General features: G+C 39.9%; 1 protein-coding gene across 1 annotated transcript in view; it reads left to right on the plus strand.

The window, feature by feature from the left end:
- grk6 (G protein-coupled receptor kinase 6) overlaps positions 1 to 18,930 on the plus strand; it is a 71,999-nt gene that overhangs the window by 29,255 nt on the left and 23,814 nt on the right. Inside the window, exons 3-5 of the mRNA XM_038708419.1 lie at positions 2,727 to 2,839; positions 10,567 to 10,644; positions 11,559 to 11,659. Of these exons, the coding sequence (XP_038564347.1) occupies positions 2,727 to 2,839; positions 10,567 to 10,644; positions 11,559 to 11,659 (292 nt within the window). The remainder of the gene's footprint in view (positions 1 to 2,726; positions 2,840 to 10,566; positions 10,645 to 11,558; positions 11,660 to 18,930) is intronic.

The raw sequence follows: 18,930 nt of genomic DNA on the forward strand, positions 1-18,930 counted from the left end.
GTCTTTCATTAGCATGTAGGTCAGCTCAGGTAGGAATAGTAGTTGAGACAGAGACACAGAAAGCAGTAACACGGGGATTTATTTTATAATCCCATTGTTGTGTTGATGGGTTTTTCTTTTCTTTGCTTTTGAGCTTGCCTTGAATTGCTGCCTGCGCCCTTGGAGAATCTGTCTGTGATATTTGGATACAGATTAAAAGATTTTGACTTGGACTTGAGTCAGAATGGTCTAATTGAAAAGGTTTGCAGATCAGTGTGCTTCTTTCTTTGCATCACACTGGCCTGTCTGCTCCTCCCTGAATCACATTTGTTTGTGCAGGAAGCCTCCTGAGTCGCTTTGCATCCACGAGTCACAGATGCAAATCAACATTTCCTTGATGTTGCTTTTTGTCCCCCCCCACTCCCCAAGATAAATATCTAAAACCTCCTGAGCAAGTATGGTTCAGGGAAAAGCTTTTCGATGACTTAAACAAGAGCTGTGGCATCTGTGGTGTACGTAACTGCAAAATCCCCGGTTCGAATCCAAACTGAGGCTCTTGTTTCACAACAGAACACAGAAAACAGCGTCTGGCCAATAACGAGGTGTGCAACACAATCTTACTTTATCAAAAAATTCCCATCCTGTATGTTCTGACTTTCTCTCTTTGTATATCTCATATGCCTGTTAGCTGCACGGGACATGCACAATGTTTATTTTATTTTGTCACATTGCTCTGGTTATTCTTTTTCGATGATCTTCTGTATCTTCTATGCTAATGTGTTTGGTTGTTATTTTGTAGTTTTTCTTCTGGTCAATAACAAAATCAGATTTTTGTCCCCTTTTGATTAAACCTTTATTGCAGTGGTTCTTTTTCTGTCATGCCCCCCTTCCCCTTCAGAAGCGAAGGAAAGTACATGCCCCTCCACCACATGTGAATTGAATTCTTATCATTAATAATATTGGGGAGGGAGAAATTATTAAGGTCAGCACAATATTACCGGCAAAGATCTACATAAATCATATTCATTCAACTTAACCCCATATTTCATTCACGACCCTCTGCAGTGGCTCTGTGCTTTTTGTGTTTGATTACCTGTGCATATATATATATATATATAAACTAATCTCACTCATTAAATATATTTCCCATGCTATGTGATACAGTGCCACTAACTATTTTCCTGGTAGGTCAATAGGCTTAATATTATATACAGTGGCAGGATAAAGTATGGGAACCCCTTGAAATTACCTGGATTTCTGCATAAATTGGTCAGAAAATGTGATCTGATCTTCAACTAAGTCACAACAATAGACAAACACAGTCTGCTTAAACTAACACCACACAAACAACTATATGTTTTCATGTTTTTATTGAACAAACCATGTGAACATTCACAGTGCTGGGTTTCCTGCAGTTGCAGGTCAGACCTGAACAACAGTCAGGAGGAATTTTGGACCATTCCTCTTTTCAAAACAGTTTAACTTCTGCAATATTCTTGGGATGTCTGGTGTAAATCGCTCTCTTTAGGTCATGCCACAGCATCTCAATCGGGTTGATGTCAGGACTCTGACTGGGCCACTCCAGAAGGTGTATTTTCTTCTGCCAAAGCCAATCTGTTGTTGATTTACTTCTGCACTTAGGCTTGTTGTTGTTGAACTTCAGCTGGCGGACAGATGGCCTTACATTCTCCTGCAAAATTTCTTGATAAACTTCGGAATAAATTTTTTCGTCGATGATAGCAACCCTTCCGGGGCTTAAGGCAGTGATGCAGCCCCAAACCATGATTACCCCTCAACCATACTTTACAGTTGGGATGAGGTTTTGATGTTGGTATGCTGTGCATTTTTTCCTCAACACATAGGGTTGTGTGTTCCTTACAAACTACTCAACTTTTGTTTCATCTGTCCACAGAAAATTTTACCTTTAGTGCTGTGGAACATCCAGGCGCTCTTTTGCAAACTTCAGACATGCAGCAATGTTTTTTTGGACAGTAGTTCCTCTGTGGTGTCCTGCCATGGACTCTATTCTTGTTTTTCCTATTGTTGAGTCGTCAACAGAGATGTTAGCATGTTCCAGAGATTTCTGTAAGCCTTCAGCTGACACTCTGGGATTCTTCCTAACACCTTATTGAGCATTCAGCGCTGTGCTCGTGCAGTCATCTTTGTAGGACCACCACTCCTAGGGAGAGTAGCAACAGTGCTGAACTTAACTAATTTATAGACAGTTTGTCTTACCGGATCAGCCATTGCTTCATGAGAATAGCAAAATTAAAATTGGTTTGTGTTTTTAAAGGAGCAGAGCAGCTCTAACCAACACCTCCAATCTCGTCTCATAGATTGGACTCCAGGATGGCTGACTTCTGACTCCAATTAGCTTTTGGAGTCATTAGCCCAGGGGTTCACGTACTTTTTCCACCCTGCACTGTGAATGTTTACACTGTTTGTTTAATACAAACATAAAAACATATAATTGTTTGCGTGGTACTAGTTTAAGCAGACTGTGTTTATCAATTGTTGTCACTTAGATGAAGATCAGATCACAGTTTAAATATCAGTCTAAATATTTTCTCCTGAGGTTAGCGGAGGCGCTAACACTGCAGGAAACACTGGTAGTTGGATGGGAAGATGTACTCATTCATGTTTTATGTTGTTGAACTTTTCCTGAAACATGAGAAACAATATAATTGAAAAATAACTTTAGCATTACAGGTCATTAAACTTCATCGTCTCCCTCTCTGTCTTTATAGAGAAGGACTACAGCAGCCTCTGTGAGCGGCAGCCTATCGGACGCTTACTGTTCCGACAGTTCTGCGAGACTCGACCTGAACTGAGACGCTGCGTCAAGTTCCTGGACGCTGTGGTAAGAAGAGAGAGAGAATGTGTGTGTGTGAGCGTGATGGGTTGGAGAGTTTGAGCTTTTTGTCCCAAATGCCCCTTTTCCATGACTACTAGTGTGGAAAGACAAAAAGGAATGAAGTGTGTGTGTGTGTGTGTGGGAATGAGAGAGGGGGGTGGGGCTCTTAAGGACTTGTGCTTCTTTCTTCCTCGAAATGCTCCTCAGTTCCTGTTATAGACGGGAGGGAGGCCCAAACTTCTTTGAAAAATAAAACGTCAACACAGTACGAGGTTACAACTTGTTCACCAACAAGAATGTAATTTAAGGGATTTAAAATAAAGAATTATAACGGCAAAAAGCGGGACTTCACAATAAAGAACATTTTCTCAATTAGCCATGCAGATACTTTTCGTTTTATCGACTGAACCATATACAGTTGAGTATCTATACTTGAGATTGTACATACATATCTATATGCAACTTACCAAGAACAATCCTTACAGTTAACCTGTTTTATTGTTTTATTATTGGCATTTTATCAGAGATGCTCACAAGTCTTTGAGCTAGAGTCCAAGTCAAGTCTCAAGTCTCTTGTGGTTATTACGAATGCTGTATCACGTGCTGCGTTCAATCCAGGTTGCTAATAAAACTGCATAGCTATAAGGAATACTGTAACTGTAACCTGTTTTTCACTTACAGAGCACAACCATGTAATGTGCAATGCAATTATTGACACCTTAAACTACTGTAAGTCAACACACTCCCCAGACTCTTAAACCCAGTGTAACGTTAACTAAGTAAAACTGTGACGTTGCATAATCAACAATAAACCTGTAACCTGTTTTTAATTTACAGAGCACAACCTGTGCAATGCAGTTAATGAGAACTTAAACTACTGTAAGTCAACACATCCTCATGACTCTCAAACCAGTGTAACATTATAACGAAATAAAACTGTATGGTTACATGATCAACAATAAACCTCTTTCTAGCCAACGGTAATAATTAACATGATGGCAACCAGCGGGACGTAATGATTACGGCCTGAAGCAAGAAGCAAGCTAACGTTAGATGGCCAATGCTGAGCTAAACATGTTTACTCACCACAGGTTATTAACCTATTTGTCTTCAGTGCGTCTTTGTTTTGGGTCTTGTTTTATGAAGTTTTAAAGCCAAAGTTTATGATGAATGGCTCAGCAGCTGCCGGTGTTTGTTGTCCTCTCTCACGTGCGGCCGCGCGCAGCTGATACTATGTGTTACGTAGGCAGGTTATAGGTAACGGAGGGAGGGGAATAACGGCAAGCTCATCAGACGTTTCCTAAAAATAAACATTGTTCACGAGTCCCGCACCTCGAGTCTGAAGTCTTTTGAGGGCGACTTAAGTCCCCATCACTGCATTGTATATATTTTGGACATGCACCTTATTGATAAGATTATTATAGTATCTTATTTTGAGATGTCTGTGTCTTAAGTCTTCATACCTAAATTACAAAATTGGTCCTTTATCAGTGTTTTCCAACATGACCCATATTGGTCACCTGTATAGTCAAGGTCTGGTGAAGTGTAGGCCTATGGCTGAGAAAGGTTCGGCGTTGGCCTGTAGACCAGGATGTGCGATCTGAGGGGGGCATGGCGGCTTGAGCCTCTAGTTAAACCCTTAAACCTGTTCCCAGACCTTTGCGGCGTCGTGACATTTATGTAGTACTATAGTAGAAATTTGTAATATTTATAATTTTTCATGTCAATTGACCCTTTGCTAAGCCCCGAATACGCAGCTTGCCAATCACAGGGCAGTATAGGACTTACTCTAACTGAGGTCCGACACTTTTATGGCTGCGCGACATTGACTCGTAATTTCGACATCGACACTTGTAATAATTGCAGTCGCTACCCAGAGAGGTTGAAAGGCGAAGTACGATTTATTCCCTTGCCGAAACCTTAAAGAAATCCAGAAAAATGTAGGCTGTGGATTGTTCCTAATGTAATGTTACTACTGAATGTAACGTAATAAAGCCCTACTGTTGTGCTTTTTAATGATTGTAATATTAAATGGAGAGCTACCCAGCTTTACAGGAACAGTGTTAGTGGCGTGGCATAGCGAAGGGTAAATTGTGTATTTGAATTGCTTACATTCTACTTTCATGGATTCCTCTAACATTTAGCTTGTGTAAACAAGAACAAATTGAGTAAGTAAGACCTTAATTTTAACATCAGTCTTTATGCTAACAATGATGCTATGCTATGACCTGTTCCCTGTTATAGTGTGCTTGTATAATATTTTATTGTTTGTACTGTCAACTTCAGTGTTCATACATGCGTGGTACAAATCGGGAAGGAATAAGTACTGCCCAATCCTTCCCTAATGAAAGGGGAGCAGCCAATCATAAGAGACTCTACTGGGAGGGGGTGCGGCTTGAGGTGCCACAGGCCGCAGCCGGACCAGTTTACAATGGCTCCCAAATGTTTTGAACCACAGCATCCCTTTATAATGATTTTTTAAGGCACTCCTCAATGCCTCTCTGAAGACAAAGTTAATCTCTATCGTACAGAATTCTTAAAGACTTATAATTTAAACCTGCACAAATAAAACCAAAACAATCTGCATGAGAAACCACCACAGGTATGTGTTTTGTGATTTGGGTGAACTGACCCATTACACAGCTGCATTTTTGAAGTTATTTTACAGGCAGCTGGTGGAAGTAAATTGGTGAGCTGGTTCTCATGTAGTGGCCTTTGATGCAGGGAAGTTTAATTATCCTGAAATGCCTCCAACACTTGACTTTTGGAGTGAGGAGGAAGTGGAGTTTAATATCTGTGTAATGAAATACATGAACTTTTGACTTCTGGGAGCAAAGGAGAGAAAACTGCGTCAGTGTGTTGCCCTCTCCTACCTCCCATGTTGAATCCTTGACACACACACACACACACACACACACACACACACACACACACAAAACAACACACTTTTTGGTGACCTCAATTTTCACAGTGAACGGCTCGCTGCTCTCTTTTGCTCACTTGAGGAATGTTTTAGTTCCCCTGTTTTATTCACACCGGTGTGTGTGTGTGTGTGTGTGTGTGTGTGTGTCTGTTTGGTTGCACAGTTCATAAATTATAAACCGTAGTTTCCTCCTTCACTTTCAGTGTACACTATACTGATCATGCACACACACAAAGACAAATGTTGCTTTGAAGTCTCTTCTGCCTGTTTCTGGTGACACTCGTAGACTGTATATAAGAAGTGGACGTAGTCATCGTGTCTTCACCCGTTGGTTTGTGGACTGCCGAGTTTGACTGATAGGGCGCCGCCATGTTGATTTGTTGCAACCAGCGGCACCGGACGTGACCATATTTGGACGAGATGGTGGAGCAAATGGACGTGTGGGGAGCTAGCTAGCTTGCTTATTTTGTCTAGCGAACAACAGTCTTAAAACAAAATGTACTCACCAGAGAAAATGAACAGCCAACTCCTAATAAGCTTTTTCAACGGCGCTGGTTAAATTTACACAGTGCCGTGGGTACGAGTCACTCTCGCCTGATTGACGCCAGGTTGTAATCTCATTATTAATAACTTATTTATGAATATATGGACATCAAACCACCTCATCTCATCATCAGCTGTCCTTGACATCCACTCACAGCTTTCACAGCCTTTAGCCTAGTTGTTTTTTGTAATGTTCAAATGCATTTATTAAAGGAGTGTATGTTGAAGTGTCAACCTCGAGAGGAAAAGTCAGAGGATCATCAAAGTTTTAAGCAAACACAAACTCTTAGCAACCTCTGGGCACCAAGCATAACTGAGTACCAATCTATACAGCAGATGTAGAGCTATTTAACTGGATAAGTGTAAACCTTTACCTGCTGATGGCTTTACATGAAGTTTCAGGGCATTATAATAATCAGTAGGCTTTATCCACCGGGGACCATGAATGTCTCTTCACAATGTCATGGTAATCCATCTATTGGTGAGATTCTTTATTGGCCCAAGTATAAGATGGCCATGGGTATAAGACAACCACCCACCATTTTCCAACAGATATTGGTGTATTTTAAGGATATTTGAGGGTTGTGTCCCTGATCAAGACACTTAACCCCTAGTTGCTCCAGAGGCGTGCGACCTCTGACATATACAGTATAGCAATTATAAGTCGCTTTTGATAAAAGTGTCAGCTAAATGTAATATAATAATGTCCATGGTGGCAGGAAAATCTGTCATATGAGCAAAGCTAAGTTTAACCAAACCCTTGTACGTGAAACTTGGCTTCCTAGGAAACCCTTTGGACTCTATAAAGGCTCAAAGAAAACACTCGAAGAAGACCCTCACAGAAAACTCGCTAGTTTAGCAACATTAAAGCTACTAACAAGCCATCAGTGTTGGGCAGTGAGACCGTGGGAGGGCAAGACCGAGTCAAGACCAGTTCCCCACATTACATGACACACAATAAAATGTGGAACGAGATCATAGGTACTTCTTGTAATCTGAAAGATCCACATTCACATTAAAACACCCACATATAAACACTAAGAGCTGAAAACAACGTAAGCAACTTTATTCAACACTCATTTTCCATGCTGACCATCGCGGGGAGGGGGGACAGTCGTTAACGGTAACAACACATTTTTAATTAGGGTTATTGGTTGCATTTGAAGCAATATGGTTTACATCCAGTCAAAGTTAGGATGTTAACAAATCAGATGATGCAAAAGCAATTTATTGATATTCCCAAAGTTATGGTCTTGAAATAAAATCCCTGAGTCCTCAATGTCCGAGACGGAGACAAGACTGAGTACAAATGCGGTCGAGTCCGAGACGAGACAAAGACCATCAAAAAGTGCTCTTAAGAACGGCCACGAGACCAAGACCGGTCTCGAGTACTACGACACTAGAAGCACTTCTGTATGACAGCGACATCATGTACCAATCCTTGGGCTGATGCCTGCGACTTTGCGCAGGGGAATAAAGACAGATTGAGTTTACTTTTTATTGTGTCCCGTGAAACACCTCTTGTGAGAAGGATCAGGGTCCAGCCTGGCCACCTCTTCCTGTAGTGAGGAGGAAACTATGACATGTAGTGGCATAAACTTGTTTCCATAGAGTGATCTCTACACATCAAAAAGTAATTTAAAGGACATGTTTTTTTTTTTACCATGTTGTAATAATATCTTGGATGTAGTGAACTACTTTTGCCATGTTGCTGTAGCTTAGCTTGCTACTGTACATTTCCCTGGGGGGTTGCTTCAGTGTAGTGAAGCTTCATTTAATGTAGAGTAACTGGTAGCTTAGCTCACAACATTTTTCAAGTAGCTTGCCCAACACGGCAACCCATAATACAGAACTCTTGTGGGAGCCGACTACTCTCTCCATTCAAAGAGAAAATGCTGCTGTGAAAACATAAATGTATCTAGGGCTGGGCAATAAAACAATAATGATAATTATCGCAATATCCTCAATAACAATATAATAAATGTTCAGTATATCGTCAATAAATATTTGCTTTAATTCATTTGAATCACAAACAAATTAGCACCTAATTTTTCTATTAAAATATTTATTTTGTTGAAAAAAAGAGGCCTGAAAAAAGATTAACTAATCATATTTGTTGAAAAAGATAATAATTTTGAATGTTCTAGCTCAGATTTGTGAAGTGATCCACTGTTTGACATCAAGTGTTTGTCACATTCTGACCATAAAGAAATGTTTATCCACATAATTAACTATCTGGTTTCTTCAATGTTCACTCAGGAGCAAAAATCTGCCTTTAAACTTGAAAGAAATAACGATTTGACATTTATCGTGATAATTATCAATATCGATATGATATGTGATATGATATGAAATGTTTTTACCGTGATAACCTTTTTGGCCATATCGCCCAGCCCTAAATGTATCCTATGTGATATCGCCTCCCCTTTTCAAATGTAACATACAAAAAACTCTTTGGGACAATCGCTGCTAAAAGTCTAAGCAATTCAAATACATAATTCAGGTTGGACTGTATCATAATCATGAGTTGTACGTGAGGTTATTCTTTTGTGTATACCTTCCGTCTCTGACGTGTGAAGTGTATGTTTGTCAGTCAATCAATGGGTCTGTGAGTGGAATTGGAGAGGTTAATGAAGACCTATTCTATCAATCCGTCTGTCTGTGGGGACGCAGCCAGGCTCCACTCTGACTGACCAGCTCAGCCAAACTGGTTTCCAGCTTTCAGTCGTCCAGTGGATACAACTCGCATACGAAGCAATTATGTTCTCTTTTACCCCACAACCGCTTCCCGTCTCTTCTCCGAGACCTGTGCGAGAGAACGAGATGGAGAGGGAAAATGAGATTTGAACCGTCTCCGCTGTCACTTAGCATTAGTTTACAGCCTCTCGCTGTGAGAAGGGAGGAAGCACTTTGGAGTTTTCCAGTCAGCCTCAGTTTACTGCAAGTCATTCAGAGGGATGTTTGATGTGACGGGGAGATGATACAATCAGTTCATGTACTGCAGGGTGTGGAACAGGCCTCGCAAAACTCGTCAATTAAATCTTAAATTGGGTTTTCTGAAGTCAAGGCCTTGAGAGGTCTTCAGTGGACATCCGGAGAGCTGGTTGTACAGCTGAGCATCCAATATTATTGTTTATTGACTTGCAGTGCAAAATGACAAATAATCCAAGCTGATGAAAAACAAACAAGACATTGAGATTTTCGTTTTGCACATGAAGAATTTTTTACTGATGTAATGCATGCACGGTTCATGAAATATTGTTTTATTATTTTGCATACACATTGATATTGGCTACAGATTTAATTAATAGTGTGATGCTGTTTTTAACCACATTGCTCAGCTCTAAGCCAGTGGTGTCAGTAGAAACAGAATAGTTTGCATGCTTTGCTCCAACTTGCGTGTTAGTCGTTACTCGTTGCGTTATATCGTTCGATTCTTCGTCATATAGTCGGCAGGTAAAATAACAAGCCCCTCAAATACTGTACATACTACAGTACTTTGATGTACTTTTGACACAGGTTTTTAACTTTCACACTACACTGCTCAACAGATCCAGAGTCCATTCTCCTATATTTTATCGTTGAATATTTTGAATATCTTTTCTAGTAACAAAGAAATGTTCTCTTGAGCCCAAATATTCAGGAGGCAGTTCGCTTTGTTGTGAGTCCAGGTTTGTCTAGTCAACATTTTGGTAGCAAGTGCATTACAAGTTCACCAGTCACCAAAACAGCATGAGAAAACATTTTTTAACCACTGAAATGACACAGACGATAGTACGCTTCTTGTTATTGGTTGGAATGGTGTTCACACCAGAAATGAACCGCTCCAGAGTTCACTTCACAGCGGTCTGAGACCACCCCTTTTGTGTTTGGTTGTTTGGTTTGCACCAGAGTTCGAGAATGCCCAAATTAACAGCACAAAGGGAGTTCCGGTTCAGTCGGACTAAACAAGGCTGTTGGGAAGCCGGCTTCATTTCATTCCTGCACTTTTATTTCAATAAGACCTATCTCACAATGCCACAGCAAAAAACATACAAAATAATTCACACAATCAGTGAAAGTGACTAACAACCCGAGTGAACTATGTTTTATTATTCATTATTTTTCCATCTCCATCTCATATCAAGCTCTTGCACCCCAACTTTTCCATCTGTTTATAAATACCAGTTTCTTTGGATGTTTTTCATACAGTCGACTGCGTTTATACATTTGGACCTCAGTAAACTGCATCTCCCGCTCAGTTTGTCTTGATGTGTTTTTTCTGCAGGCGGAGTACGAGGTGACTCCAGATGAGAAGAGGAAGGAGTGTGGTCAGGAACTCCTCGATAAATACTTCAACCCAAAGGTAGCTGCAGATTTCATTGACCTCTGTCACTTTCTGTTTCCATGTGGTTTCAGGAGCAGTTTTTAAGGATTTTAATGATGCTATTGCATGTACTTTATTCAACTGTGTAATCGTTGACTATTTACCGAATCACATCAATAATCTTTAATCTTAATTTTTAAATTTATGTTCAACTGGATCCATAGAAACATCACAAAATCTGCACACTGTAACTTGTACAGAAAATGATTTTGTCCATGTTATAAATGTATGCTAAATAAAAACCAACTTGACTTCAGCTAGATATTTTATCCCTTTTAAAGTTTTGTGCAAAGTTATTGATGTATGAAATTGTCCCTGATGCAACATTCTGATATTTGAGATTTGGCAAGTGGACATGAGTCAGTTTAATGCAAAAAAACAGCAGATTCATACTACTTCTTTCCATGATGTGAATCTATAAATGTGCTTACTTACTTACTTACTTACTTACTTTATCCAGTCTTACAACCACTCAAAGCGCTTTACACTACATGTCACATTCACCCCAAGCACACACACGCCGATCTTTCATGAATGCACCATCAAGGAGAGAAAATAATATTTGATGTTAGAAATCTAATCTATCTGAAACCACCGACCATTTAAACATAAACTTTTTACAGCAAAAGCACAGGGAGAATACACAGCAATTATTAATTATACTATATATGCAGTCCTTGGCTACCTAAAGTTTTCTGTCTCTCTGTGTGCTTCAGTTTTTCACCTGCATCTGTCTGTATCTGTGTACATGCATGTCTGAACGTGCAGACATATGCGGAGTGTTGAGGACAATCATCTCACAGCACCCTCTTAAACCCAGTTTATCCGGCTTTCCTCTGTGAGTCACCTTGTTTACTGGGACCTAATGCTTTGGGTGTTTTTTTGCGGTGCAGTCGGATGACCACGTGCCTGAGGTGGAGGAGGCCATGATGGCTCAGTGCACCGAGAGGCTGCAGCAGGAGGCCTGCAAAGAGCTCTTCAAGGACTGTACCAAGTAAGATAATAAGGGTTTCTCTTTTTTTATGTAGCCCCTTTCAGACAAGCAATCAGGCATGACGCTCAGTCAGACGTCATGTTCTTGGTCTTATTTCTGGAAATTTCAGTGGAGTTTACATTCTGTGATTACACATGTTGGATTTCGTAAACCTGCAGTGTGACACTCCCATTTTTGCAGTGAGAGTAATTACACAAACACTGATGACTCACGCTCATGACGTATGCCTACACGTGAGCTCGCCCCCAGGTTCACGTTTAAAAATATAGAGAAATTTCCCACAGTTCCACGAAAGGAGTCCATTATTATTATTTTTAGGTAGTCCCTTCTCACAAGGAAAAGTGTTTCTTTTTTTTATCTGGGGCATCATAAACTTTTCTTGGACATTTATTCATTTAGCTGACGCAGTGGGGATTGAACCCGGGTCTCTCACACCAAAGACATGTGTTCATCCATTGCGCCATCGCCACTCCACACAATGTAACCGAACTATTCTCAAATAAATAAACAATATACAATTCCCAATGGCGGATCATGGAGCTCACTACGTGGCTCTGAGTCGCTCCCTCTACAGCTCTGTCAAACCAGTCGCTACTGCAGAAAACGCATCACTATCGGAATACAGAGAGAATTACATGGCGGTGAGAGGCTTAATCAGCATCAGCAACTCATTTGGGGAGGACTTGAATGTAACAGATGTTCATGTACCCCCCAACCGGTCGAGGCAGATGGCCGCCCACCCTGAGCCATGGTCCTGCTCGAGGTTTCTGCATCTTAAAAGGAAGTTTTTCCTCGCCTCTGTCACCTAGTGCTGCTCTTGGTGGGAACTGTTGGGTTTTTGTAAATATCAAATACAGAGTACGGTCTAGACCTGCTCTTTTATGAAAAGCGCTCTGAGATAACTGTTGTTGTAGTTTTGGCGCTATATAAATAAAATTGAATTGAATGTATTTCTAAATCAAACTTTTTCACATCAAGGACCCCTAAAATGACACAAATTAGACCACGGACCCCCATTTGATAGAATTTTTGCTTTGAGATGTTCTATAAACAGAAAGTGGCTGAAACCTGTGACCCATGTAGTCATGCATTCTGTCATTGTGTTACTTATGGATGGAATTTTTTATTTGTCTTGTTTAGTTTTTTGTTTATGTTTTTTTTCTGATGTACTATGTATGTGTGTCTGAAAATTATAACGAAAATAAATTGTTCCACTTTCTGATGGGCACCCCATGGAACCCCTAAGGGTCCCCGGACCCCACTTTGAGAACCACTGGTGTAAATGTCCTGCACTCCATCTTTAAAGCTGAATTCTAATATTTTTAGACTAAAATAACGTAATTAATTTAATTGATATAAAAGGGATCCCCACGAGGGTCCATGTGGTACTGATGAGCAGGATGACTTGGTTCATTTGTAATAAATCAGTGACCAGATGAATTGAACAACAGGTGTGAAAGTGACCCTCAGACTGTAAACACAGGCAGAAAATCAGCTGCAATTGAACAGAAATCATAAATACTAAATTAAATTATGTGTATTAGTTTACACTGTGGCATATTTGGGAAATTGAATGAGATTTAGGCAAACCACAGCAAATACTACTGAATTTAATCTCAACAGATTGAATTGTGAAAACATACCAGGTTTGATCCCTTCATACAAAGTGCATCAGTGATCGGTGTTAGCTCGTATCCCAAAATATCCCATCCCTCATCTCTTTCTCCCTTTCTCACTGTGAGGTTTCTGTTCTCTGGTCACTTAAATAGAAATCCTGTGGCGCCGCTACAATCACACATTGAAAGCTTGGCACTTGTTTATGAACACTGACCTGAATGTCAGCTCTGTCCCTGCTTCTGGTTTTGGCAGAGTTTCAAGTCTTTCATGTAACAAGTCCAAGTGAAGTCACGAGTCACTGTTACTTCGCTTGCTGAGTCATTGGTTTTAAAACCGACTAAGTTGATTAATTTGTATTCTGATTGGTGCAGAGGAGGACTGCATCGGGGAGTGAGGACGCAATGTGTTTAAAAAGAAGTTCTAAATAAGATGTTCTTGTCTGTACTTGTGTTCTCGTGGACTGTCATCAGTCCCAGTTCAAAGTCTTCTTTTTGCCAACGGTCCAAATGCCTGGGAATGTTCTTGCTCCATAGATTTTAATGAGAGTGCTTTGTGAGCTGACTTGTGTAGACTTGGGGGTAGAGGAGTATCCCAGCATGCATTTTCTATCAACAGGACGTGACATGCCCTGCCGCTAATATCGTTTCAGGCAGTGTTCTTGAGAATCTCTCTCTAAACTGTATCATCTGACTGTCCAGCCACCACAAACCAGATGAAAGAAGATCTCAGTTGAGTTCTGTTCATGAACTCATCTTCACTCAATAAGCTTAATGAGCACAAAGAGTGGTTTGCTCTTGGATTTACCTCTCAGGTTACATACAGGCTGTCCTGCCTTATGGGCTGTGTAGCCTGCAGGAACTGCTGTAACCTGCAGACACTACACAGGGCTGATAAAGCTAATTACCAATATAGTTTTCAGGTTAAAAACCAAATTTGATATATATTATTGATCACAAGTCAAAAGTGAAGCAGAGTTTTGTTTTTTATAAAGATATCAGATATGTATAAAACAAAATACAATAGAGTTACAATACAGTGGTTTCTACAGCATTTATATTTATTCATTATTACAGAATAACCCATCTTATCATGATAGTTGATTTAACAAAATAAGGTCTTGATGAAAACTCGCTCTGCTAAGTTTTTGGACATGTGAGGACCCATACCAGGCCGCTATTGGTCGATTAGTGTCCATTGTAACCTGTTCTCACTCCCAAGTCACTACATATGGACACATGGTCAAGAACCCTTAGGGTCATTGTTCACCGAACTGGGGGAAGCCCATTTACAAACCCTAGAAGCAGATGTATAATAAATAACAGTAAAGTCAGAGTAAGGACGTGGACAGGTGGACGGTTGGGCCAGAAACCTGTAAGTTGTGCTAAGTTATGTAAGTAAAGTCACGTCAGTAACATAGTTATTCTTAACTGATCTTTTCCTAAATGTAAGTAAGTAAGTAGTTTTGGTGTCTAAACCAAACGGGAAGCTTCCGGTCACAGAACTGATGCAAACGCGGAAGTCCCTTAAACCTGCATTCTATTGAACAGCCAGCAGGGGGCGACTCTTCTGGTTTCAAACAGAAGTCCGGTTCCATTAGAAATAAGGTAAAATGTTGCTTCTTCTCAGCTGATTTATTACCTCAGTAAACACTTTCCTGATGAGTTTATGGTCTAAATCACTTCTTCAACACAGCATGATGTTCATTTAGTAAATTATAGTCCCATTTAGAGGAAAATAGACCATAAATGAGAGTATGCTTCAGGGCGGGATTATCTGTGATTGACAAGTCGTTACCATGGAAACCTGTCAATCAGGCTAGAGTGACTCGTACCCACGGCAATGTGTAAATTTAACCAGCGCCGTTGAAAAAGCTTATTAGGAGGTGGCTGTTCACTTTCTCTGGTGAATGTTTAATTTTAAGCCTGTTGTTCGCTAGACAAAATTGTCAGCCCTGTTAAAATGACAGTTAACATGAATTATAGATGCACCTAGCTAAGCAAGCTAGCTAGCTTCACACACGGCCATTAGCTCCACCATCTCGTCCGGTGCCGCTGGTTGCAACAAATCAACATGGCGGCGCCCTGCCGGCTAAACTCGAGGCTTCTATACGGCAGTCCACAAACCAACGGGTGACGTCACGATGACTACGTCCATTTCTTATATACAGTCTATGGTCTTAACATAACCAAATTGCGACGTTTCACATCATTAAACAGTAGTTTTATTTTTACTATTGGGAGTTAGAGCTACAGTAGGCGGGGGTGTTTGGCGAATAGGAATATGATTACTGAAAAACATCATAATTACTTTAAAACGTCACAAAAAGAACTGGTCATGTAATTGTCTTCTGGTCAACCACCTAAGAACGCAGATCATTGTTAAAAATATTGCGATATTGACATACAGGTGCTGGTCATATAATTAGAATATCATCAAAAAGTTGATATATTTCAGTAATTCCATTCAAAAAGTTAAACTTCGATATTATATTACACACAGACTGATATTTCAAATGTTTATTTCATTTAATGTGATGATTAAAACTGACAAATAATGAAAATCCCAAATTCAGTATCTCCAAAAATTAGAATCTTACTCAAGACCAATACAAAAAAAGGATTTTTAGAAATGTTGGCCAACTGAAAAGTATGAACCTGAAGTATGAGCATGTGCAGCACTCAATACTTAGTTGGGGCTCCTTTTGCCTGAATTACTGCAGCAATGCGGCGTGGCATGGAGTTGATCAGTCTGGGGCACTGCTCAGGTGTTATGAGAGCCCAGGTTGCTCTGATAGTGGCCTTCAGCTCTTCTGCATTGTTGGGTCTGGCGTATGGCATCTTCCTCTTCACAATAACCCATAGATTTTCTATAGGGTTAAGATCAGGCGAGTTTGCTGGCCAATTAAGAACAGGGATACCATGGTCCTTAAACCAGGTACTGGTAGCTTTGGCACTGTGTGCAGGTGCCAAGTCCTGTTGGAAAATGAAATCTGCATCTCCATAAAGTTGGTCAGCAGCAGGAAGCATGAAGTGCTCTAAAACTTCCTGTTAGACGGCTGCGTTGACCTTGGACCTCAGAAAACACAGTGGACCAACACCAGCAGATGACATACCCCAAACCATCACTGACTGTGGAAACTTTACACTAGACTTCAAGCAACGTGGATTCTGTGCCTGGAATGCGACAGCTGAAACCCATGTCTTGCATACGTCTGTGCGTGGTGGTTCTTGAAGCACTGACTCCACCTGCAGTCCACTCTTTGTGAATCTCCCCCACATTTTTGAATGGGTTTTGTTTCACAATCCTCTCCAGGGTGCGGTTATTCCTATTACTTGTACACTTTTTTCTACCACATCTTTTCCTTCCCTTCGCCTCTCTATTAATGTGCTTGGACACAGAGCTCTGTGAACAGCCAGCCTCTTTAGCAATGACCTTTTGTGTCTTGCCCTCCTCGTGCAAGGTGTCAATGGTTGTCTTTTGGACAGCTGTCAAGTCAGCAGTCTTCCCCATGATTGTGTAGCCTATAGAACTAGACTGAGAGACCATTTAAAGGCCTTTGCAGGTGTTTTGAGTTAATTAGCTGATTAGAGTGTGGCACCAGGTGCTTTCAATATTGAACCTTTTCACAATATTCTAATTTTCTGAGATACTGATTTGGGGGTTTTCATTAGTTGGCAGTTATAATCATCAAAATAAAAGGAATGAACACTTGAAATATATCAGTCTGTGTGGAATGAATGTATACATTATACAAGTTTCACTTTTTGAATGGAATTACTGAAATAAATCAACTTTTTGATTATATTCTAATTATATGACCAGCACCTGTATGGTTGTCAGACACCTCTGCCCCACGGGGTTCAGTGGACAGAATTACTTGATTTTCAAAATAATTTCTGTTTTAATGAACATCATAGATTAGGACCAAATAATACTAATAATAGAATCAAGTGACTGGACATATAATTTACTAACTCAGTTAGTCACTTAGTGTGACTCTTTGATTTCCTTATTGTACACACATTTATGCACAATACACATAATTACAGAACAGAGCAGCTTTAGCCCTGGAGCCTTATGCCTTGCTTTTGTAACACTGGATTTGTTCTCCAGTACTTCCTAAATGAGGAAGTTGAGTTCATAACGGTTGAGAGCCCTCTCTTAATGTGGTTGGAAAATATTGCTGTGATGCAGAGCTAAATGTGCACTGGATTCAAATCAAGAAGAGTCGGGGTGCAGTCAGAATTAAGAAGAAAATAAAGACTTTACCTAAAAGACAAACAGGAGATTAATACATATAGGATGGAGAGAAAAATATTCTAATAAAAGAGTTTGCTGTTAATTCCCTCTCTCACACGTTGAGTAACATCCTCTAACGGCTCGTGCTCGTTCGTGCTTGTTGCGTAGGCGGAGGCAGCACAGAGGTTGTTTTTCAGGCCACATCAAGTACTGATGACTTGACTAATTTACTACTCTGCTGTATACAGTACACATTGTTGCAAAAGCCGTCCAGTAACATATTTCTATCTTTATTATTTTAGTTCAGTAAATTGCATATTCCGTCTCTGCTATGACTGCTTTGTCAGTGTTTCAGTCAGACAGTGACCTTGATCAGATAGTTTAATATATCTAAAAAACACTCAATCTCATAAAGGCAGCATATTGCCTTAGTTAAGCTGCTTGTTTATACGATGATTAAATCTGAAATTCATTCAAGTGATTGCTGTCATTTGATATTGGGCTGGCTACATTTCTTTTCCTTCCCCCAGCATCATAGTTAGAAACACCTGGCTGATCATAGTGAACTGTGTACCAGCCAAACCATAACTTAGTCATTATATTGGGGTGGTGATAGCGCGGAGGCTAAGATACATGCCTTTGGTGTGAGAGACTCGGGTTCAGTTCCCACCAATGTGTCCCTGAGCAAGACACTTAATCCTAGTTGCTACAGAGGTGTGTGACCTCTGACATTTATAGCAATGTAAGTTTCTTTGGATAAAAGCGTCAGCTAAATTAATAAATGTAATAGTATCATACAAGAAACTATTTTTGACCCTGACTATACTACAGTCTGTAATGACCAGTAGCTTATGGTGGTTAATATTAAGTAATGTTAGCAAGCTTCAAAATCACTTTGCTGACACGGTTTGAAACTTCGTTCTATCATGGCACCAATAAGCATTTCAGTGGTTTTATCTAAAAATTTAAATAAGAAAGAAAATACTGGATTTTCTACAAAAAAAAGGCAAAGACTGACCTTTGCAACACTATTGATAGTCTAACAAAGTGACTATACTACGGCTACTCCATTTTATCATTATTAATCGAGAAAATAGTTTATAAAATGTCTGAGACGTCTTTAAAATTGTTTTTTTCTAAAACCCAAAGATATTTAGGTCAATATCACACAAGACAAAATTAAGCTGGACATCCTCATAATTTAGAATGTGGTTCTTGGTAAAGTTAGGCATTTTTGCTTGAAAAAAAAAGAGACAAATTATTAATGATAATTAAAATAGATACTGATTAATTGACGGTTTCAGCTCCTTAAAGCAACTAGGGCGGTAACATAATGTAATGCTTGTTTTTATTATTAGTCTACTGTTTATATTTTTAACAGATTAAAGACTCTGAATGTGTGTTTGTATTTCGAT

Source organism: Micropterus salmoides, unplaced genomic scaffold (genome assembly GCF_014851395.1).
Source record: "Micropterus salmoides isolate LMB-PRFRI ecotype aquatic unplaced genomic scaffold, ASM1485139v1 Ms_hic_scaffold_9, whole genome shotgun sequence".
NCBI classification, from domain to species: Eukaryota; Metazoa; Chordata; class Actinopteri; order Centrarchiformes; family Centrarchidae; genus Micropterus; species Micropterus salmoides.